The 25,392-nt window shown below is 41.6% G+C and overlaps 1 protein-coding gene across 1 annotated transcript in view; it reads left to right on the top strand.

Moving 5' to 3' along the window:
* SLC25A12 (solute carrier family 25 member 12) overlaps positions 1 to 25,392 on the top strand; it is a 236,588-nt gene that overhangs the window by 190,617 nt on the left and 20,579 nt on the right. Inside the window, exons 14-15 of the mRNA XM_082260302.1 lie at positions 1,222 to 1,362; positions 7,809 to 7,947. Of these exons, the coding sequence (XP_082116428.1) occupies positions 1,222 to 1,362; positions 7,809 to 7,947 (280 nt within the window). The remainder of the gene's footprint in view (positions 1 to 1,221; positions 1,363 to 7,808; positions 7,948 to 25,392) is intronic.

The following is a 25,392-nucleotide window of genomic DNA, read 5'->3' on the forward strand; positions in this document are numbered from 1 at the left end:
TTCAACCACAGTCCTTCTTTAGATACAGTCTTGCATTATGTATACATACTCAAACATGATCATATTACAATATGGTTGTCAGGTGAGTTCACCAGCAGTCTATTTTTGGGGTTGGTTTCAAACATATGGGATTTGCCAGCATTGTATGGTAGGGAGAACACAAGAACAATTGTTATTCATCACAAAGATTAACCCAAAGCAGAGAAAACTAAATAGCAAACCACCATAATCCCCCGAAATAAGAAATCTGCCATTCTGCTCATGTAAAACATATATAATTTGTTAAAAATGAGCGTATGAAAAATCATATAGCACATTAACCCCTAAAAACTATTAAAAGCCCAATGTAATGTATGCAAGAGCACTCAGAAATGTAATTACCCATTGAAATTAGTGTATAATCCAACAACACATACACATAAAAAGATATGTTATCACAGCTGTAGTAACACTATAAATTAAATATATAATTGTTGATAACCCCCAATTGTTGAATAATTTACCAGAAAGATGGCACTATTTGTGCTTCATTTCCCATATAATATTAAATAATGTATCTAAAATGTGTTAATTGTATAATATCATCACAAATGAGAGATAACCTAGATATGTAACAGATGTAATTAAAGTGTAAAATTGCCAAAGCTTTTTTTTTTCCAGTTTTGATTAGATTAGGGATTTGTTTAGGAAAGAATTAAAACCTCTGTAAGTTTACTTTTTGCTTTCTGTGTCCCATTGGGGGAGATTTCTGTGCACACCCTGTCCTGGAGACGCAAGAGGAAATGAGAGGAAATCTTTATAAATTGATAGGAATTCCTTTCATTAGACAGTTGTCATCAGAACAGGTGTCCCCATTGGAAAATATACCCTCAACTTGGTTGCCCATCACTTTCTGTACTGATTATTGTCTGTATAGATAGACAATTGTCACCAGAAGAGGTACCCCGTTTGAAGATTTCTCCTCTCCTATTTTGGTGACAACAGTAAAATTTTGGACATCTTACCATTTTCTGTTTTGGGTCACATCAGTGTCACCAGAAAAAATAGAGAGGTTATATGACCCCCAGCGGGGTCTAACCTTTGCTTAGGCTCTCCAAAACATAAAAAGTTTTTGGCTATAACTAATTTGCAAGAGTTAGACAAATGTTTTTCTTGTTATACAGTCATTTCATTCACCTCTCAGTCCAGTAAAAACTGATGACATTGTCTATTTCTGTGCAGGCAGGAGGCTCCCAAGTCATTTTCACAAACCCGCTGGAGATTGTCAAGATTCGCTTGCAGGTCGCAGGAGAAATTACAACAGGCCCTAAAGTCAGAGCACTCACTGTGCTCAGAGATCTGGGCTTCTTTGGTCTTTATAAGGTGAGTACTGATGATATGCGCCTATCCTGGAGCCCAAATTACACAGCTGAGAGGCATGCAACTAAAGGCTTTGTGAATATGTGTAATCTGCATTTCTTGTGATACACACACACTCTATGTTTATGAAGTTTGTGTATGTGTGTATACATATATATATACAGTAAACCCCCCTCCAGTGCGGGGCTTACGTTCCGGACCCAGCCGCGAAAAGTGAAAATCCGCGAAATAGAAAAACCCTATTAAAATGCATTGTAGGCATGTTTTTTTTACTGTCACTGTACGTGTAAAAGCATTTTAAGGTCTTTAAACACACTTTTAAAACAATAGAAACTCATTTAAACACATAAAAGATACTGAGAGACATGGCAAGAGCTATGGAAAACACAAAAATATTTCATTTTTAATGGAGCGGGGGTTTACTATATATATATATAAAAGGTGTAGTAGCGCCAAACACTGTAACTAGATATTAAACAATGTAGAGTGTCCACAATAAGTCCCAACAGTCCAAGAGAGATGAGAAGTAGTGGAGACCAATTCCCAATATCAGAGCCGTGCGGATGAAAAGAAGCCAACACCCAAGCGTGGAAATATGCCAACTGCTTACCAGATATTAGATGGATATGGGCGATGCAATAAACTCAAATTGGGCCATCAATGACAGACAGTGCCAACGGTATAACTCATCAATTCCCAGTGTCTCAACAGATCATGGTTAAGGGCAATGAAGGCTCAAATCGTACCACCAGACAGAGTAATGATCTCAGCAATATTCAATTCACCAGGTGACAGCACCGCCTCGCACGCGCACTGCTCCCACTAAGGTAAAGTCCGGAGATGCGACTTTACCTTAGTGGGAGCAGTGCGCGTGCGAGGCGGTGCTGTCACCTGGTGAATTGAATATTGCTGAGATCATTACTCTGTCTGGTGGTACGATTTGAGCCTTCATTGCCCTTAACCATGATCTGTTGAGACACTGGGAATTGATGAGTTATACCGTTGGCACTGTCTGTCATTGATGGCCCAATTTGAGTTTATTGCATCGCCCATATCCATCTAATATCTGGTAAGCAGTTGGCATATTTCCACGCTTGGGTGTTGGCTTCTTCTCATCCGCACGGCTCTGATATTGGGAATTGGTCTCCACTACTTCTCATCTCTCTTGGACTGTTGGGACTTATTGTGGACACTCTACATTGTTTAATATCTAGTTACAGTGTTTGGCGCTACTACACCTTTTATATATGCTTATATGATTTGTAATCTATCATTTAGTTGGCTGCCTTCACATTTATCTTCAGGATCCTCATTATTATTTTAACTTCTTGTTGTCCGAGCGCAGATTCTTTTCCCCTTTTTTACTATATATATATATATATATATATATATATATATATGTGCACACACAGTATATATACATCAAGAATAGGACACTAATAGTTAGATATGCAGCTTCTTGTGTTTTTTGCACCTCTATCCTGCTTATGGGACTACAAGTGAGCATCAGTCACCCAACTAGTTAAGTCTTCCCTGTGTTCTCAGTCTTCCTATGAACTTACAGAAATGGGAATCAATGACAGCCGGTAGGACATTAAATAAAGGGTCTCTAGCACTCTTCTTTGTATGGAAATTTGATCACTAAGTTGGCAGGCAGTTTGCAGCACCTTCTGCGTCGGATTGAGAATATTTTTTATTCTAATATAACAAAGAAAACACAAGAGCGTCACAATGTGCTTAACAAAAAAGGGTAAAGAGAGCAGTTATGCTACAAATTACATAAAACTTTATAATCAATCAACATAAGAAGTAGACCAGTCTGATTAGGCCATGGTAAAATCACTATTAACACAGTAAACCATGGAAGCATAAATAAGAACTGAGAATAAGTGCAACTTGAGCTGTATAATCAGTATAATCCAACCTAATAAAGAGGATAAGTCGGGTGAAATAGAAGGTGCAAGAAATAAAGCTGGATAAATGAATAGTGAAGTAATAGTAAAAGGGAGCATGGCGAAGGATGAAACATCAGTAGAAAACAGCACATCATTGCTCAGGTTCGATAAGGAGCTTTCAGCAATCCAAACCTGGCAGCCCCTTCACACTAGTGTTAATTTTGGCAGCAAATTTCAATTTAGTTTTAGTCTTAGTCTTAGGACTAAAATGGCATTTTAGTTTTAGTCCTATTTTAGTCTTCTGCAAGTGTTTTAGTTTTAGTCCTATTTAGTCGACTAAAACTCCAGTATATTTTAGTCGACTTAAACGCCCTACATTTTAGTCGACTAAAACTCATTTTAGTCATCTATAATCAAATGGGTGTAGTTCAATTGTAATTTGTAATGCATTATTTAAGCATTTCTCTACAATTTCCAAACTCATTATATACTACTGCTGGTCCTGGAGTGAAAAATCTAATATGTTATTATTTATGCTTTGAGCATGCACCAGTGTTAATTTTTGGCAGCAAATTTCGATTTAGTTTTAGTTATAGTCTTTTGACTAAAATGCCAGTTTAGTTTTAGTCGTATTTTAGTCTTAAGACTAAAATGCCATTTTAGTTTTAGTCGTATTTTAGTCATCTGAATTGTGTTAGTCGACGAAAACGTTTTAGTCGGTTTTAGTCGACGAAATTAACACTGCTTCACACCACATGCGTGTTTCATTTTCAGTGGGCTGGTGAACATGCAGGAATGCGCAAAATGTACAGCAGGCACAATTTTTAAAATCATGCTTCACCAAACCACATGGTATTGTAGTACCGTGCGATTTGGTGACAAGGAATGCACTTGCGTTTTCTAGATGCATGGGGGTGCCATTAGGACTTACACGCATCTGCAGACTGCAATGCATTTCTGTGTGTGCTGGAAAATGCACACTCCCTCTTGTGTTCTCGCACCGTGATTGGTGTGAAGCATCGCTGAATGCAGGAAAGAGTTGAAACACCAACCAAGAGACCCAGCTTTTCTAAAAACTTCTCTGATCTATCACTTTCCTGGGATAACAGATGTTTCAGGTCCCTGATAGAATCCAACTTTGCTTCCCATTCTGCCAGGAAAGGTATAGACACCAGTTTCCGAAGATGGAGTGTTATCGCCCTAGCAGCAGAGAATACATTTTTAAATACATTTTGCTCTGATAATGTCTAGAAACAATTACATACTTATAAACTTTAATGGTTAACCTAGTAATAAATTGTTTAGTAGCCCATTAAATATACTGTGTATATATATATATATATCGATATATGATTATCAAACTTCTCTGATATGTATAGTGGATTTCAGGTTGAAAAATCGAAATGTATTTTCAAAGGTAGTAAAAAAAAAAAAAAAAATCTAGAGATACATGATGATGATGTATGTCCCCCTGACACCTGCATGGACCAAATTAGCCTCTATTAATCCTGATAGCTTTCATGTGTCTTGGGGTAGACAGCCGATTCCGCCTTATTATTTCAGCTGCTGCCTGCATGACCATTTCACATATGTCATGTGTGTCTGCATGCTGTCAAGCACACAAGCTACATGCGTCACATATTGGAACATGGGATACAAGAATTCTAGAGGAAATCTAGTGTAAACAAAAACTTTTATATAGTTTCTACAGGAGAACAGTTAAGAACTCCAAAAATAACCTGTTATAAACGTTATCTTTTATCACTGAAGCTGGGAGTTTAGGTAATTTGGAGCTTATTATTGCCTTATTAAGATAGCTACAATTATTTTTTTGGTTTCCAAGTCCTGCTTCAAGAACATTGGTTTCAGTAGGAGTCATATTGTGTCATCATGGCTGGCACAGGAAAGAAGGCTGCTGTTGATTCTTAGAATCAAATCTTTTTTTTTTTCCTGATTTAGAATCTTATTAGATCTGCTGAGGGGGGGGGGCGTGGGGGAGGCCAGTTATCTACATTTGTTTCCAATATGATTGGTGGATAGAGATCCAGTAAACAGAAAGCGACTATCCATAAAGTTTAGTTCCCAAAAGGTCTATCTAATGATGAAGCTGCATTGGGCTTTTGAGTGAAAACTCTAAGCTTGTATTATGTTTCTCATTCGGCTACAGGTGAGATCAGTCTCCACACTTCACAATCTGGCTCAGTTCATCTCAACTGAAACAGTCAATGTACCAGCTAGAGGAATGACACAGATGCAAAATAATATTCTTCCTTAAATAAAATAGCCAACATGAACAGGTTGTGTTCTGACTTGTTTTGCACTAGGCACATCGCTTTCTCAGGAATAAAGAAAGTACTGTGCCTAGCGCAAAACATGTCAGATTAGAACCTGTTCCCGATGGCTGTTTTAATAAAGAAAGATTATTTTGCATCCAACTGTGGCATTCGCGTTGCTGGTACAATTGTTATTATTATACAGGATTTATATAGCACAGCACTTTACAATATAAGGAGAGGCAGAACAGTTCCAATACACGTGGGTTAAGCCCCGTACACACGGGTGGAATGTCGTGCAGCATCGATCGGATCAGTAGAAACCAGTCAACATTCAACCCGTGTACTGCAGCTGGTCTGACAGAAGCCGGTCGTTCGGCCATCTTCTCTCGAATGGGCATGACCGAAAAAGGTCTACCGACCGACTTCCGATCAGGGCTGTCAGCCAAAGGCCCGAGTTTTCTGGCCGGGTGGGGGTGGGGACATCCCCTTGTCAGAACACAATAGAACAGCAGTGGAGATCGCTGCACTAACATCAGATTGGAGGCCCTTAGGAGGGCCCTGCTCAAGAAAACCTTACAATCTAATAGGGAGGGTCAAGCGAAACAAAAGGTAACAACTGTGAAGGACCCGCTGACTGAAGAATTAAAGTTCAGTTGTTATGTACAGTTGTCTGAACTTCGATTTCCTTATGTTGTAGGTAATATGGCTACTTTTACCTTTTTCATGTCCTCTTCATTTTACAATTGTTTTAATATTTGGGGGGGGGGGCAGTAACAGCCCACGGTTGAGCCTCACATTTACTGCCCCTTCACCGCTTTGCCTTGTGGCTGTGAGGGTGAGGGTCATACATTATGCTGTGGGACTGGTCATAGATGAGCATTGTATTTAGCATTCAAATCAAATGTTCTTAAACAAAAAAAACATTTACTAGTTACTTGGCATAAACATAAAAAACATCCTGTACCTTTAAAGCATGGTAAACAGCATAGTGCTTGTGCAATGTTATTTGTCCCTTTCTATGCTTTAAAATATCTGGTTGATCCTGCCTGTTCCTGTGTCCCCCTGTGTGTGTGCTGACCATGGTAATAATGATCCATTAAACCGTGGTCAGTTTACATGCCTCTGTCATCCTGTTGTGTTCAGAGTCTCTTCCCCCTCCCTCCTGCCTGTCAGTTCCTAGTCTGTGAGCCATCTTTTCCCTGCCCCTCCCCCTCTATTCTCTATGTCTGTAAATTTAGTGATTACAATTACTGGAAGCCCCTATGTAATAACAAGATATGCTGTGCAGTGTCTTTGGTTTTTTCTTTAAATAATGCTAACATGGTATGCCTTTACAACCACTTTAATGTTATTGCTTTATAAAAGGCAGTGAAATCTATGGTTTTGATTAGCTGCTACTGGTAGGACTCCCTTCAAAAGTAATTAACCTTAACTTCCATAGAAAGTGCAAGGTATGCAACTCAAGTCCAAATGTCTACGGACTTACACAGGACTGAATTAAAAATCCCAGGTATATCGGTGCACATAACTAGATGTGTTATCCCACTAAAACAAATATATAATACAAATCCAAATAGGGAACCAACCTTATGCAGTATGGCAAGCTAGCACTTCCTTGGGCCAAACATACATAGAGTCAAGCAGAGCAGCCTGTCTATGGGAACCCCATGAGGATATTTATAATACCTCCCATGGTCTGCCTGGGGGGTGGCTTTACCCCTTCTACACAGCTGAAGCCACTTAGAAAGGGCGGAAGTGCGACCTGCTGCCAACTTGGTGACTAGTGGACCAACGAGGGCTGAACCACAGCCACCGTCTTGTTGATCCAGGGAACCCACACTCTTACTCCATAGCCATGCAGCATGCATTACATGGCATACACTTATTTATATTAGCTTTCTAATTTCTTTTTGAACTCACGTGGGCTGGACAGGGACACCTAAAGGGTCAGATGTGGCTGGGGGGGGGGTCTGTAAAATGCCCAGGTCTGCTGTATAATGTGCATCGAAACATGTAGTCTCCATCACAAGCCCATGGGACAGGGTGACAACACGGGAGCTCAATAAGGAGACACAGACAGAGCTTTGTCACCCTTTAAGTGTAAGTGTCTGAGCAAGGACCTCGCAGGATCACTGGTTATTACTTTCTTGAAAGCTTCATTTTTAAATATTTAAAAAATGACTTTTGAAGTTTCATTAACATGTTAAAGCTTATATGAGATTTTAGCGTTTGAGTGTATATATCATTTAACGTATGTGAATTGCCACCATTGTCATAGGGTGCCAAAGCTTGTTTTCTACGAGACATCCCCTTCTCGGCCATCTACTTCCCTGTCTATGCACACTGCAAATCTGTCTTTGCTGATGAAGAGGGCCACATAGGAGCCTTACAACTGCTTACAGCTGGAGCAATTGCAGGTAAAGCCCTATTATTGGATGTATTTGCCCCATCCCCATGCCAGACAACTCTGTTGTTATTTTTATAGAACATGAAAATTGTCCTCATCAGCCCGTTTATACAAAAGCAGTATCAGTCACCAGTGAGGAGCAGTAAACATATGCTCGCGGTGGGTGATGTCGTTGTTTTAATGAGCTACTAATTGCATTAGCATAACTGGTGTAAACAGCTTAATGTCGTTCAATGACTTAGCACAGCATTATAGGTGTCCATCTGTGGAAGGTTTCTGTCAAGTGCTGGCACTGGAATGGCGAGGTCTGAGGGAAATATTTTGATAGAGAAAAATGTTCTTCTGATTATCTTAAACACTCTTACTACTTTCCTCAGTTAACATTTCTTTATCACCTCATATCATTATGGTTATTTCTCCGGGTCAATCAGTTGGCATCATTTTGTTTGTTTGGTTTGGCTATGTGGTATATATTGAGGCATTCCAAATTCACCAATTCCTCTTCATCTTTATTGCCCTCAGCGCGTTGCTACCTCCATTTTTCAGCTCCTGTTATCTACCTCATTTTTGCTTTCACCGCCTTTCTAGGTGGATAACAAGCAGATATCGATTCTGTCATGGAGGATGCAAATGGGTGTCATTTAAAGTCACAGTAATTGGCTGCATGTAATTTTAAAGTGGTATTAAAAGAGAAGTATGGGGTTTGGCTTTTTTTTTTAATCATACTTACCAAGGTGGATGCAGCATCACTCCCCCACCAGCTCTAATACTGAGAACCGAGTGATCAAACCCCGCTGATCGCTCGGTTCTCACAGTTTCCTGAGCAGATAGCTGGTGACTGTCAGTCACCGGCTCTCTGCTCTGCCCCCTCGTGCTCACTGGATTGCCTGGCTGTGGAGGGGACGGGAGAAGCCGGCTGAAGCTCTCAGTGGCTCGCTAAGAGGCTGAGCTGGGTGCTTGTCCAGGTATGTGGGCAGATTCCGACTTCATTATCGCAATCTTGCTTGAGCCTAGGCCGGCTCTGTGACATCAGCTGACAGCAGCACTTCACACATTTTAGTTGAAAAACATCTAAAAAAAATACCTGACAAAAGTGGCAATTCTTCTCCAAAAAATGCTTGGGTGTGAATGTAGGCAACCAGGAGAGACAGCGTTCCATGGGTATGTGAAATCTTGGTGGTAAACAGTTAATACCAAAAGGGTAACAGTTTATTTGCAAACAGGGTAATAACCAGAAGTCATTAAATACGATACCAGGTGGTTCCAGTGTGGTGAGAACCAGTGAAGGCTGCTGGGACTTGATAAAAGCACATGCGCACGAAATGCCTTGTCACAGCAACGGACCTTCCATGCGTTTCAGGATGGTTGTTCCTCAATCTGGTTACCAGCACATCTCTTCCGCCCCAGGGCCCTGAGGCGGATCTATGTCACTTTGGAGCGCCGGCTTGCGCTGGCTCCTTTCTGCCAGGTTCCCAAGGCAACGTCCATCTTCAGTGGCTCTTGTTCTCTGACTGCCAAACTGACCCAGCAGCCTTCACTAGTTCTCACCACACTGGAAACACCTGGTATCGTATGTAACCGCTTGCCGACCGCCAGCAGTAATATAACTGCGGCAGTGCGGCTCCCCTGGGTTCAGCGATGTAGACCTATGTCACTGGACTGCTAGTGATTCCGGCGGCAAGTTTAGACAGCGGGAGTACAGGCTCTGATTGCCGCTGCACTCCCCCGATCGTCGGGGAAATGGTGAGAAGACCCACCTGCTTATGTAAACAAAGCAGGCGGATCTTCTCAGTGACAGACAGGAAGAGATCAGCAGATTCAGCATAGCTGAAACTGCAATCCCTGTGTCTGTCACAGAACCCCCCCCCCCCCACGTCAGTAAGCATGAGGCATACATTTAACCCCTTGATCACCCACAGTATTAACCCCTTCCCTGCCAGTGTCATTATTACAGTAACAGTGCATATTTTTAGCACTGATTACTGTAGTAATGTCACTGGTCCCCCCAAAAGTGTCAAAAATGTCAGGGGTCCGATCTGTCCACCGAAATGTCGCAGTCCCACCAAAAATCGCAGATCGCCGCTATTACTAGTAAAAAAAAAAAAACAATAAAAATGACATAAATCTTTCCCGTAGTTTGTAAATGCGATAACTTTTGCGCAAACCAATCAAAATACACTTATTGCAATTTTTTTTTTACCAAAAATATGTAGCAGAAAACAAATTGGCCTAAAATGTTAAAAAATTTTGATTTTTACATTTTTTTTGGGAATGTCATATAGCAGAATGTGAAATATATTGTTTTTTTTTTTTTTTTTAAATTGTCGCTCTTTTTTTGTTTATAGCGCACAAATTAAAAATCGCACAGGTGATCAAATACCACCAAAATAAAGCTCTATTTGTGGGAAAAGAAGGACGTACATTTCGTTTGGGTATAGCATCGCACGACTGCGCAATTGTCCGTTAAAATAACGCAGTGCCGAATCACAAAATAGGGCCTGGTCAGAAAGGGGGCGAATCCTTCCGGAGCTAAAGTGGTTAATGACTTCTGGCTATTATCTTGTTTGCAACTAAACTGTTACCCTGGACATTGCTTTTGGTATTAACTGTTTACCAACAAGATTTCATGTACCTGTGTAATGCTGCCTCTCCTGGTTGCCTGCTGGATGGTCATTTTGTACTGTTTTTTGACGGCAGCACCGGGTTTGTTTGGGACATTACACAAGCCATATCCTAGCAAAATTAATCCTAAAATATGGGCATACAATAGTATAAAGAAAAAAAAAAGGTGTAAGACTTGGTCATTACAGTTGAGAATTCACAGAATGAATGGACAAAGGGTAAAAACACTATAAAAAAACAGGGAGCTGGAATCAGGTTTTCTAAGGGTTACTGAAAATGTCACTGGGCACACTAGATCCAGTTTGGCAGCACTCCACAAAGTGGGGATCCACCGCAAGAACAGGGAAAAGATCCAGAGTTGAGAATCCACATACATAAAATCCAATGAGAGCACCAAACAAAAGTCTAAGAGTCCAAAGGTTTTAATAATAAAATTGATTCAAAGCAGTAAAAAAGCCGACGTGTTTTGGAGAAGTGGGTTTGACCCCAAAACTTTTATCTGCTGTGAATCTTGGATGTTTGTTTGTTTCTCATTTATGGTATGTTTATGTAAGTGATAAGGAGTGTCAAACAAAAGGTAATTCCTCCTCTCATGACCATTGGTTTGGTTTGATCCACAGAATGACTCTTGGTATAGATGAAACATCCAGTAAATGGCTGTAGCGATGTAAGGATAGTCATTGGGGATTTGTGTTGTGGAATAGAGATATGGGTGTTTTTTTTTTCGTAACCACTTCAGCCCCGGAAGGTTTTACCCCCTTAATGACCAGGCCATTTGTTGCGATTCGGCACTGCGTTGTTTTAACTGACAATTGCGCGGTTGTGCGATGCCGTACCTGATTACAATTGATTTCTTTTTTTTTTCCACAAATAGAGCTTTCTTTTGGTGGTATTTGATCACTTCTGCAGTTTTTCGTTTTTGCGCTATAAGCAAAAAAGCGTAAATTTTGAGAAAACACCAATATTTTCTACTTTCTGCTATAAAACATTCCCAATAAAAAAATTTAAAATAATCAGATTTTTTTTTTATCAGTTTAGGCCAATTTGTATTCTGCTACATATTTTTGGTTAAAAAAAATCCCTAAAAGCGTATAATAATTGGTTTGCGCAAAAGTTTATAGTGTTTACAAACTACGGGATAGATTAATGGACTTTTTTTTTTTTTTTAATAGTAATGGCGGCGATCAGCGATTTTTATCAGGACTGCGACATTGCGGCGAACAAATCTGACACTAAGTGACGCTTTTTGGGGACCAGTGACATTAATACAGTGATCAGTGCTAAATAATATGCACTGTTACTGTATAAATGACACCGGCAGGGAAGGGGTTAACACTGGGGGAGTGATCAAGGGGTTAAATGTGATTATGCGCAGCCGAGCCGCCCTGCCGCAGTAAATCTGCGTGAGGCAGTCAGCAAGTGGTTAAAGTGGAATTTCACTTTCTTAGCCAATACAGACTATTTTTAATCCTTTTGCTGCCAGCATTAGTAACCAGATAGGAAACTATATCATTTTATTTTTAATTTTTACATTTCTTCAGGTACTTTCTGGTTTCCAGGCCTAGGCAAATTATGTCAATCATCCCAGGAATCTTCAGAAGGGGAGGAGGGGTTTTCTCAGCTAAGCACACCCTCATTCCAGCATGCCTGAGCGAAGGGCAGATGGATTTCAGAAAATACATGCTACATGAATCATCTGTCCTTACTCAAAATAGCCACAGCCAGAAATGTTAGGGTGGGATTTCTCAGCAAAATAAAGCATAGAGACATGAATGGATGATGTGAGTTTTTTTTAAGTAATAAAAATGAATTGAATAGAGTTCATGGTTTGCAGTGCTCAGATGCAGTGTAGTTGTAATATATTTTATTTAGCTCATGAAGATTTCATATTATGTTATCAGAGTTCTTACAGTAGAAGCAAACTGAACATTTGTGTAATTGTATTTACCGCATACATTGTAGAAGAATGTAGAATAGTCCCTATACTGAAGACTTGGCTATATGTGCCTTCTGTTCTAAATGTATTGGCGTCCCCTTTCGTCTCTGATATAAAAGAATCTCCTTCATGGCTTGTGGAAAATGAAATTATTTTATGTGTCATCCTCCTGCCATATGTCAGGCAGTGTTTTCCAGGAATCTAAGTGACATATATGAGGAGGCTGAAGGGAAATAGGTGGTGCAGACGACAGTCTGTCCTCTCATATAAACCACATTGTGCTCGTGTCCTGAAACATCCTGACTCCTGGGCACAGCAGGGCAAAAGCCACCTCATGCTCGGGGCCACGCTCTTGGCAGGATGCTGCGGCTCTGCTTCCTGTTGACTGGCCATAGAGGTGGCATTGTAATTCTCCTCTGCAAAGTCATCTATTCATATGCCCTTCAGCAGTACAAACCGAAGGCTTCTTCAGTTTTAGTTAAAGTGTAACTCCATGCAATAGCACATTCAGTCTGCTATTCTGGATGTACTGTCCTATAATCTGCCTATTTCATTTCACTGTAAACTAAGTGATAAATATTCTATGAAAGCTTTTTCTATGGGGATCCTATGTGGGACTGCATGCATTGCAGCCTTATCCTAAAATTGTTGTAAAGGTAATTACTTTTTTTTTTTTACTTCAATGCATTCTCTGAGAAAAAAAAGGAATTATATTCCCCCCTCATTCTATTAAAAAAAATAAAAAGATTTTTCCTACAGCTTACCTGTAAAATCCTTTTCTTTGAGTACATCATGGGACACAGAGCAGCCATATTCATTGCTATCTGGGTTATATGCCACCTATAGGTGAATGGACACTGGCAACCAACAAGACAGGAAGTCCCCCTCTATAACCCCCCCCCCATACAGGAAGTACCTCAGTTTTGTAGCAAGCAATAAATATCCCGGACAAAAGGGGAGGGACCTCTGTGTCCCATGATGTACTCCAAGGACAGGAATTTACAGGTAAGTTGTAGGAAAAATCTGTTTTTCTTTATTGTACGTCACGGGACACAGAGCAGCCATATTCATTACTATCTGGGACGTCACAAAGCAATGCAATTGAGGGACACTATATGAAAAAACCGCCATCAAAAAATCAACATAGCTGCCTGCAGCAAACTGTGAGCCAAATGCAGAATCCTACCGGGTCCTCACATCCACTTGATATAATCTAGTGAACGTATGTACTGAAGATCAAGTAGTAGCCCTGCAAATCTGAGCCATAGAAACTTGATGGCGAACTGCCCAAGAGGCACATACTTTTCTGGAAGAGTGTGCCATTACCAGAAAAGGTGGAACTTTCCCTTTTAAACTATACGCTTGGATTTTTTTTTTTTTTTTAGGAGGGATGGGGGTGGGGCATGGGGGCACAAAGATGGTAAAGTTTATAAGCACTGTTTATATATGATTTTTGTAACAGATTGAATTGTTATAAATGCTTTTTTAAAAAATAAATAAATTATAAATATATTATATATATATATATATATATATATATATATAAATATACATATATCTGATACTCTTCTAGCTGAAGTTATTGGAACCAAAAAGACTAACTTTCTGGTCCAAAAAACCAGAGGAATATACCGAATGGGCTCAAAAGACTGTTTCTGTAGAACTGCCAGAACCACATTTAAATCCAAAGGACACAATGGTGGCCACACTGGCGAAAGCATATGTAGCACCCCTTGAATAAAGGCTCAGACTAAGGAATGTAAAGCAATTGGTCTTTGGAAAAGGACTGATAAGGCTGAAATTTGACCTTTAATAGTGCCTAAGGCTAGTTTCATATCTACCCCTACTTGCAAGAAGGCTAGAATTCTCCTGATGATATATTTACGGGGATGCTACTTTTTGGCCTCACACCAAGAAATGTAGGCCTTCCAAACTCTGAAATAAATGCCCCTAGAGGTTTCCTAGCGTTTATCACGGTAGAGACTGCAGGGCCAAATATTCCCACTCCCTCAAAATGCAGGCTTCAATAGCCAAGCTGTCAAATTTAGAGACTGTAAAGCAGAGTGGAATACCGGACCCTGCGGGAGCAGGTCCGGACGCAGTGGGAGAACCCAAGGCCTTCCCACCGCTAACCTTAGGATTTGCACGTACCAAATCCTCCTGGGCCAGGCTGGAGCCACCAGGATTACTGGTTTCCTCTCTTGCCGAATCCTGCGCAGAAGTCGTGGCAGCAGCTGAACCGGAGTAAAGGCATAGATAAGAGAGAACTGCTCCCAGGGAGTCACCAAGGCATGCACTCTGACTGCGAGTGGATTACTGGTCCTGGACACAAATTTTTTCAACTTGTTGAACCTGGATGCCAACAGATCTACATCCAGGACCCCCCAGTTTTGACAAATTAATGTAAAGATCTCGGGATGTAAGGACCATTCCCCCGGAAACATCTGCTGGTGACTTTCTCCGCCCAGGATAGGATGTGACCCACCTCCTTCTGGGCTGACTGACTCTTGGTGCTCCCCTGATGGTTTATATAGGACACAGCCATGGCATTGTTGGATTATACCCGGTATCCCCGAAGTCTGGGTGTCCAGTACCTTAATTCTCAGATTTCCAGAATATTGATGGAGAAACTCCTTTAAAACAAGGACCATTTCCATTGGACAGTGGCTTCCTCCAGAACTGCTCCCCAGCCGGAGAGACTGGCATCTGTAGTCCCCAAGTTCCAGACTACTGGAAGAAAGGATTTACCGCTCTCCAAATTCCTGGCTACCAACCACCATCTTAGACTCTGATATACCCTCGGTACTAGAGATATGCAACAATCTAGGGCCTGGATCTTTTTGCTCCTGGCTGACAGAATGTTGTTCTGTAAAGGTCTGGCATGGAATTGAGCATAAGGAACTGCTTTGAATGAGGACACCATCTTCCCTAGTAAGCTCATGCAAAGACGTACAGAAGGATACTTCTTCCCTCTTACGATCCAAACCAGATCCTTCAGGACTATGACCTTTCTTGGCAGAAAAATACTTTTTCCTGTACCGTGTCCACAAAGAAACCCAGATACTCCAGACTCTGAACTGGCTGCAATGCTGACTTTGCCAAGTTCAGAATCCAACCCAGACATTCTAAGAACTGAACTGTCTGGAACACATTCTGGTTTAGAGTAGACGCCGACCGGTCTATAAGAAATAGATCGTCCAGGTATCCTACCACTGCCATACTTTGAGACCTTAGAATAGCCAATACTGGAGCTAGGGATTATGTGAACACTCGTGGAGTCATGGCTAGCCCGAAGGGCAAAGCCATGAACTGAAAATGATGGTCTTCCACTGCAAAGCACAAAAACTTTTGATGGGCCTGAAAGATAGGCCCATGAAGGTATGCATCCTTGATGTCTATGGATGCTAGAAATTCTCCTCCTTGCGGAGAGACAATGACTAAGCGAATTGACTCGATTTGGAATGTGCAAATGTTTAAAAACTGGTTCAGAGCTTTGAGATTCAGAATAGGTCTCACGTCTCCGTTTGGCTTGGGGAATATGAAAAGGTTTGAGTAAAAACCCCTGAATTTCTCGTCGTCTGGAACCTCTGTAATCACTGCTTGAGACCTTAGATGGTCCAGTGCCAGAAAGCAGGATCTTCTTTTTAAAGGATCTGCAGAACCCAAAATTCTAGTTTGTACCCCTGCGCGATTGTGGAAATAACCCAGTTATCCTGAATCATTTCCACCTAGGCCTCCAAGAACTGTAGCAGCCTTCCTCCTCCTGACTGAGTGGGGGCATCCCTTCACAAGGTAGATTTAGAGCTAGGCTTGGTAGGTTTCTGGGTCCAGGGTTTCTTCTGCCCTTGCCCTGAAGGCTTGGCTCTAGATCCAGATGGCTGAGGCCGTCAAAACTGCCTGGGATTAGAAGTACTGGGAATATGATTTTTAGATACCTAAAAGAAGGATGTTTACTTCTCCTTTTAACTGGTAGCAGCACATTCTTCCCCCGCTGAAATCTTTTAGATATATTTATCCAGATCATCACCAAATAGGCTCTCCCCATGAAAGGGAAAACCAGCCAGCAATATTTTTACACGGTAATTCCACAGACCAGCTTTTTAGCTACAGGATTCTGTGCATATGAACTGACAAAAGAGCAAACCGTGACATTTGCTGTATTGAGTCCTTAAGAGCATCTACTGCAAAACACAAAGCTCTAGGTAGATCTGCCAAATCTTCAACAGACTCTCCTTGAGAAGGAACAGTTCTGGATACTTGTTTAATATGGTCTTTCAAAAACCTACAAACTCCTATAGCCGCCACTGCCGATTGTATTGCAGACCCAGCAATAGCAAAGAAAGCTTTTAGTAAAGATTCCAAATTCTTATCAGCTGGATCTTTAAAAACCTGGGCATTATCTACAGGACAAGTTACATTTCTGTTTACGGAAAAAATAGCAGCATCCACTGTAGGTACACTCCATTTTCCTGTGAACTTTTCCTCCATAGGATACAACAAAGAAAATCTTTTGGGAGGAATAAAAATGATCCTATCAGGATGATCCCAATCAGCATATACGATCTGCTCTAAAGTGGATTGAAGGGAAAAGTCAGAGGATTTTGAAGAGGGCATAATGAGCTAAATAAGAAAAAAGAGACTTCAGAAATCTCTAAGAAAGGTAATTTAAATCCAGACCAGACCATTTTAGTGAGAGACTGAATTAATAATCTCTGGGATTGAGATGCCAAGAATGGCTCCTCAGACCCCGACTTCCCAGAAGTGGAATCCTCTGCTTGGCCTTCTTCTAAGCCATTTACAGCTACTTCTTCAACATCCTCTGCCCAATCCTGAACTAAAACGGGGGGGGGGGGGGGCTCAGATGAGGGGTACTCATCACGTTTCCTCCCTTCTTGTAACGCTGAAGCAATCATGCCAGCAGTTTTACCCTCAAGGCCATCTAAAGCCAATGCAAAGTCATCCTTAGTGACATAGGCTGAGACAGAAGCAGTAGATGTGGCTACTATGCCTGACAACCGTAATGGTTCAGATTGGCCAGTCGCTGGCTTCTCAGGGGAGGTAAACACAGGGGAAGCACGACTAGGATCTTCCAATTCTGATGGCCGCACACTTGTGCCCCTTCCTGCTGTGACTCCCCCCCCCCCCCCGCCAACTCCTCTTACGTGAGGACATTGCTGTATGCAAGAATAAACTTGAGGTACTAACTTTTAGCTCAAGCAACGCTGACTTTGCCATGCTTCTGACCTAGAGCCACAGAGGGGAGTGAATGCGCAGGCGGGATGCATCAGGTAACAGAACCTGTCGGTGCCTGTTCCTGCGCACCAAGCATCAGGTTTTTAGGAGCAGACTGTAAGGCATCCAAGGTACTCTTGTCACAGTAAATACATACACTGCTCCTAGTGGAGACATGAAACATGGCACCTGGCATCTGTGAAATCAGAAGGTAACAGTGCAACATAATTTAATCACTTGCCGACCAGCCGCAGGTCGCAGGTTCCCGCGAATTGCCGTACCTGTACATCGGTTTGCGTGAGCGATCCTGGGGGCGTGCGCCCGTCCCCATTCGCCACAGGAGCCGGTGGCACAGTGATGCACGGGGCCGGTGGCCGTGATTTCCGCCGGGCACCCACGATCATTCCCTGTGGAGAGAGAACGGTGGTCTGCTGATGTAAATCTGTGTAAATCTTCTGTGTTGATTCCACAAGCCCATCCCAGTTAGAAAACACCCCCTAGGCTCACATTTAACCCTTTGATCACCCCTAGTGTTAACCCCTTCCCTGCCAGTGTAATTACTACAGTAATAGTGCATATTTTTGGCACTGATTACTGTAGTAATATCACTGGTCCCCCCAAAAGTGTCAAAAATTTCAGTTAGGGGTCCGATCTGTCCGCCGCAATGTTGCAGTCCCCGCTAAAAATCACAGATCGCCGCCATTACTAGTAGGAAAAAAAAAATGACATAAATCTTTCCCCTAGTTTGTAGATGTGAGAACGTTTGCGCAAACAAATCAATGCATGCTTATTGGGATTTTTTTTACCAAAAATATGTGGCACAATACAAATTGACCTAAAATGGTTAAAAAATTTGATTTTTATATTTTTTTTGGGGGGGGGGGGATTTTATATTGCAGAAAGGAAAAAATATTGTTTCTTTTTTCTTCAAAATTGTTGCTCTATTTTTGTTTATAGCGCAAAAAATGAATATCGCACAGGTGATCAAATACCACCAAAAGAAAGCTCTATTTGTGGGGAAATAAGGACATCAATTTTATTGATACACCTCTGCACGACTGCGCAATTGTCAGTTAAAATAACGCAGTGTCGAATCGCAAAAAATGGCTTGGTCATTAAGGGGGTAAAACCTTCCGGTCCAGAAGTGGTTAAAGTAAACTTACCATTCCTGCCACAAGATTCTGTCTATAACAAGAATCCAATCTTCACCTATCATGACGGGTCCTGTCACTAGTCGACCATAAAGGAACGGGTCCCCTTAATTTTTGGGGCCACTCCCTTGGACCTGTAGAGCACCCTGCTGGAATGCCTTTGGGGTTGGTCTTACCAAGGGTCCGGATACCAGGGTCTAGCGCCAAAGAAGGTCGCATTGAAGGCAATACCTTAGGTATCATCCTTTTAGTCTTCCACTTTCGGATGGATCTGATTACCAATCCCCTTGGATCCAGAGATCCTTACCGGGATTAAAACACAATCTTTTTTCTTCTTCTTTAAAAGAAAAATCTGGAGAGCAAACGTGACCATCACCTCTAAGACACCGGCGAAAAAACGAAAAGGCCTCGATGGTAAGGTTTGTCTTTTTGCTGATGACACAAAGATATGTAACAGGGTTGATGTTCCTGGAGGGAAACGCCAAATGGAAAAGGATTTAGGAAAACTAGAAGAATGGTCAGAACTCTGGCAACTGAAATTTAATGTGGATAAGTGCAAGATAATGCACCTGGGGCGTAAAAACCCAAGGGCAGAATATAGAATATTTGACACAGTCCTGACCTCAGTATCTGAGGAAAGGGATTTAGGAGTAATTATTTCAGAAGACTTAAAGGTGGGAAGACAATGTAATAGAGCAGCACAAAATGCCAGCAGAATGCTTGGATGTATAGGGAGAGGTATAAGCAGTAGAAAGAGAGAAGTGCTTATGCCGCTGTACAGAACACTGGTGAGACCTCACTTGGAGTATTGTGCGCAGTACTGGAGGCCATATCTCCAGAAGGATATAGATACTCTAGAGAGAGTTCAGAGAAGAGCTACTAAACTAGTACATGGATTGCAGGAAAAAACTTACCAGGAAAGGTTAAAGGACCTTAACATCTATAGCTTGGAAGAAAGAAGAGACAGAAGGGATATGATAGAAACTTTTAAATACATAAAGGGAATCAACTCGGTAAAGGAGGAGAGCATATTTAAAAGAAGAAAAACTACCACAAGAGGACACAGTTTTAAATTAGAGGGGCAAAGGTTTAAAAGTAATATGAGGAAGTATTACTTTACTGAGAGAGTAGTGGATGCATGGAATAACCTTCCTGCAGAAGTGGTAGCTGCAAATACAGTGAAGGAGTTTAAGCATGCATGGGATAGGCATAAGGCTATCCTTCATATAAGATAGGGCCAGGGACTATTCATAGGATTCAGATATATTGGGCAGACTAGATGGGCCAAATGGTTCTTATCTGCCGACACATTCTATGAAGGTACTTCCTGTATGGGAGGAGTTATATAGAGGGGGACTTCCTGTATTGTTGGTTGCCAGTGTCCATTAACCTATAGGTGGCATATAACCCAGATAGTAATAAATATGGCTGCTCTCTGTCCCGTGATGTACAATAAAGAAAATAAAGATTTTTTCATGGCTTACACTTTAAGGAACTAAAATTTCCAGCATGCCCTGCTAGCATCTGGATGCAAGACACGGTGGGATCTATAATCCTTCAACAACTGTAGAATATGGATACGCATGAATTACTTAACAGGATCCGTCATCATAAATCTCTCCTTACAGATTGACCGTAGATCAGTGTTTCACAACTCCTCTGAATGTGAATGATACAAGCGTGCTAATCAATTTATGTCTTCATTATGCACACTTTGCTTAATGCCTGGTGTGTGTGTGTAACTATCGTAATAAGCGTGTCATTGGCGTCCCAGAACTATATCTACCGGCACATGGATTGTGTCACTGAAGAGCGTGCCAGATTAGTACATTTGTCAGCAGCTGGGGGCTAAACCTTTGTAAAAATAAACCCTTTTCTCAGTACTGATTGAACCATAAACTATTCTGAATATTTTTTTTTTTTTTTTTTTAAATGGCATTTAAGCTTTTGCCTTTTCTTTGAGCTGTTGTATCAATATTGTAAGTGAAAAGATTTTTTAGCAGCTCAGATTTTTTTTTTTAGATTGAAGGTCTTTTTATGTTATAATACAGTAAAATATATCTCAGAATTTTTTTAAAATGTGAACTAATGACGAAGAGGATACTCCTATAGGTACATAGTCAGGTTGATACAAGCCCATCTAGTTTAACCAAGCTGTTTTATTAATATTGTAAGTGAAGGGATTTATTGGCAGCTTTAATTTATTTAGAATTGAAGGTGTTCCTCTTTATGTGTACTGTATATTACAGTAAAAAGTATCCCTGAAATTTTTTATATTGTGAACTAATGACCATAAAGATACTCCTTATAGTTACATAGTCAGGTTGACATAAGCTCATCTAGTTCCAATAGAAAATAAATAAATAGACACCTATCCATAATATCTTATGTACTGTTGTGCTTCCCTATCATTATGTTTCTTGCTTATATGTTCCATTTTTTCATTGTATTAATTCGTATGGACTTGTTGTATACCTATGTTTGCTATACAATAAAACTTTTGTAAAAGAAAATAAATACCGGTAAATAGAAACCCTCCCATACACTCACAGATGATCCAGAGGAAAGCAAAAAAAAAAAAACTTCCTATAAAGCAGATTTGCTTTAGCAGGCGAAAACTAAACCCCTCCCTGATCCTCCAGAAAGCAATCAGATATTCCCTGGTTCAGCAATCTCTGGTGTTAATACTTTATGTTCATGAACAGTTACGTATATTTTGTGTATTTAGGAATGCATCTAGCTCTTTTTTTAAATCTACTGAGCTAACCAGAACTTGAGGGAGTCCATTTTTTCACAGCTCTTACTGTGAAGAAGCCTTTCCATCTGTTAAATCTCTGTTCCTCTAGACGTAAAGAGTCCCACTTGTCGTCTTTAACCGCCTGACATCCGCGCTACAGCCTATATACGGCTGCAGCGCGGACTTGAATTTTCGGGAGGCCGTTTTTAAACGGCCTCCCAGAAAGACTCTCCCCGCGCGCTCCCTTGAGCGCGCATCGGGGAGAATCTGTGTCGGCCGTGTCCCTTGGACACGGCCGATCACAGATCGTGGTGAATGGCCAATCACAGCGGCCATTCACCACGTGATCAAGCCGTCCAATGAGAGATGATCTCATATGTAAACATATGAGATCATCTCTCATCGCCGGCGCTCCTTCCTCACACAGAGCCTGCAGTGTGAGGAAGGAGGGGGAGCCGACAGCCGCTGGGGACACAGAGAAATGTAATCAGGGCACTGATCACCAGTGCCCTGATTACTAAAGGTAAAAAAACATACACATTGCCCCCCCATCAGTGCCCACAGTGCCCGCCTCAGTGCCCCCCATCAATGCCCACAATCAGTGCCCATAGTGCTGCCAGTCAGTGCCCATCAGTGCCTGCTCATCTAGGCACTGATGAGCACTGACTGGCAGCACTATGGGCACTGAGTGTGGGCACTGATGGTGCTGCCCATCAGTGCTCATCAGTGCCGCCCAGCAGTGCTCATCAGTGCCACCCGCCAGTGCCCATCAGTGCCATCCACCAGTGCCCATCAGTGCCGCCTATCAGTGCCCATCAGTGCCGCCCGTCAGTGCCCAGCAGTGCCACCTCTCAGTGCCACCTCTCAGTGCCCAGCAGTGCCGCCTATCAGTGCTCATCAGTGCCGCCTATCAGTGCCGCCTATCAGTGCCGCCTATCAATGCCACCTATCAGTGCTCATCAGTGCGGCATATTAGTACCTCCTCATCAGTGCCCATAAGTGCCACCTCATCAGTGCCCATAAGTGCCACCTCATCAGTGCCCATAAGTGCCACCTCATCAGTGCCCATCAGTGCAGCCTATCAGTGCCCATCAGTGCCGCCTCATCAGCGCACATCATTGAAGGAGAAAAATTTATTTTCAAAATTTACTCGCAGAAAATAAGAAAAACTTTTTTTTTTTTCAAAATTTTCTGTCTTTATTCTTTTTTTTTGTAAAAAATAAAAAACCCAGAGATGATTAAATACCACCAAAAGAAAGCTCTATTTGTGTGAAAAAAATGATAAAAAGTTCATATGGGTACAGTGTAGCATGACCGCGCAATTGTCAGTCAAAGTGTGACAGCGCTGAAAGCTGAAAATTGGCCTGGATGGGAAGGGTGTTTAAGTGCACAGAAGGCAAGTGGTTAATGACTTTAAAGGCATAGTTCACCTTTACCAAAAAAACTGCCTGTGCATCTGTGGATAAAAACAAACTGCAGCTTTGACTATAGTTGAATAATGCCTTGCTATAGGCGTAGGTCATTTTACATACCTCATACAGCTTAACTGAAAAACTCCCAGCGATTGCATTTCCCCATCCTGCCTTGTTGCTAGGATGTAGCTAAGACACACCCAACTAGTCGCATTCACCATCATGGGAGCAAGCTTTATCCCTGAGTTCCGCCTGGGCAAAAAAAAAAATAAATGAAAGTCAGAAGCTACAAATACTGTAGCTGCTGACTTTTAATATTTAGACACTTACCTGTCCTGGGATCCCTCGATGTCGGCACCCAGCCTATTTTCGGATTGGCTGTCGGGTGCTGCCGCCACCTCCATTCGTCATAAGGGAAACCAGTAGTGAAGCCTTACCATTTTACAGCCGGTTCCCTACTGCGCATGAGCGAAGCGCGCTGCGCTTTCTAATCTTTTTACCTGCACTGGTAACAGAGCCGATGGTTCTGTGAGAAAGAGCTGCCATGTGGTGTCCTGTCCTGAGACTCCTGACTGCTCATTGCCTGAGGTACATTACATGCCTGCCTGAGGATAACCAGTCCTCCTTTTTTATCTGCTGGGCAGCTTATGAGGATCCGGAGGAATGATAAAGATTATGAGGAGCAAACAGAAATCCTAATACAAAGATTGCTGGGGATTGGAAGTAACATTAGAGGAGAAACGTCCCAGGGCAGGTCCTGGATATCCATGAACAGCCAGGTGGAGCTGTAAATGGTGGTTACCCCTTTGAGGGGAGAGATTTCTGGTGAGAGAAGCAACAAGAGGGGAAACACCGGGCACATTGTATGATACTGTGAAACTCCCTTTTGCTGCAGCACCACCAAACATCATTTTTGTAGCAGCACTACTATAAGGACTTAGAGTGCTGACCCATGACGCTTGGAATGCTGAGCTATTGGAAGCACTATCGCTTACTATTTAAAAACTTTCCATTTAGAATACTGATCACTTTATATCAGCTTTGGTCACTTTCATATAAATTGTTGCTATATTGATTTAATGATGTTTCAAGTCTAATAGGTTTGATATTTCACACTTTTACTTGGCACTAGCACTTTCAATATTTCTCATTTTTATTTTTTGCACTATTTTCCATTATGAGACATGGTATGTGAATTTTGATACACTGTGTTTATTTACCTGCACTATATTTTTAGATCTATATATATATACAGTATATTATTTTTATTTTGGTTCTATCACGATTGGTTGGTTCTAACACTATAGAGACATGCACAGAGCAGCACCAAACTCATTTCCTGTTTAAAATTTCACCTATGTATTTATACATGGTGATCACATCCCCATTTATCTGTTCTTTTTAAGAGAGAACAAATACAGTTCCGCTAATCCTATCTCATAGCTGAGCTCCTCCATGCCTCTTATCAGTTTGGTTGCCCTTCTCTGCACTTTCTCCACTTCTCTGATATCATTTTTGTGAACTGGTGCCCAAAACTGCGTATTCCAGATGAGGTCTTAGGCCACATTCACATTTCGCGTAGCAGGAACACACATAGTGATTTATTTTTTTATATGCATTTCCACATTTTGTGCATAGGGCAGCCCATTCATTTGAATGGGCTGCCCTATGTGCGTTTGTTTTGCGACAAAGAAGCTCAGAGACCAAATTTTGGCCCTAAGCCGGGTGCAGGATTCTTGCAGGATAATGGCAGCAAAATGACACCACAATAAGGGTGCTATTAAAGTGGAATTTTAGTCAGAAAGTGAAGTCCTGCTAAATCACTTCAGGCTGGCCCCTTTTGCAGGTATAACTATGTAAAATATTAAGCCCTGTTCACACCTGAGTGTATTTCAGCTCGTAAAATGCTCATCTCTGAAGTCTCAATACACCCAACAAGCAAAGTCCCATTCATTTTAATGGCTCCCTTTCACATCTGAGCGTTTTGTCGCCTGAAGCAAAACGCCTGAAGCTCAAAAAAGTACATGAGCTTCTTTTTTTAGCAGATTACAAGCGTTTTTGTTAAATGTCAATGCCTGCCTCCAAACACCTGCAAAAAACGCCTAAAAATGCCCAAAAAAACGCCTGAAAAAAGCCTCCCAGAAAAAAAGCCCAAAAAAACCCTAAAGATAAGTACCTATACTGTTTAAAATCCAGTGATACACTTTTAGGCACGTATCTGTAGAGGATGATCTGCTGACAGCCTAAAGATTTTCTGCTGTTCATGGGCTCTGGGCTTCAGCAAAATGGCAGCCTCCAAGCAAAATGAAACGGTAACAATGCTGGAGGGAATTGACAGCACACACTCATTTTGGTAGCATATTAT

This window comes from Pelophylax lessonae (assembly GCF_965119305.1).
Source record: "Pelophylax lessonae genome assembly, chromosome: 6".
Lineage (NCBI taxonomy): Eukaryota > Metazoa > Chordata > Amphibia > Anura > Ranidae > Pelophylax > Pelophylax lessonae.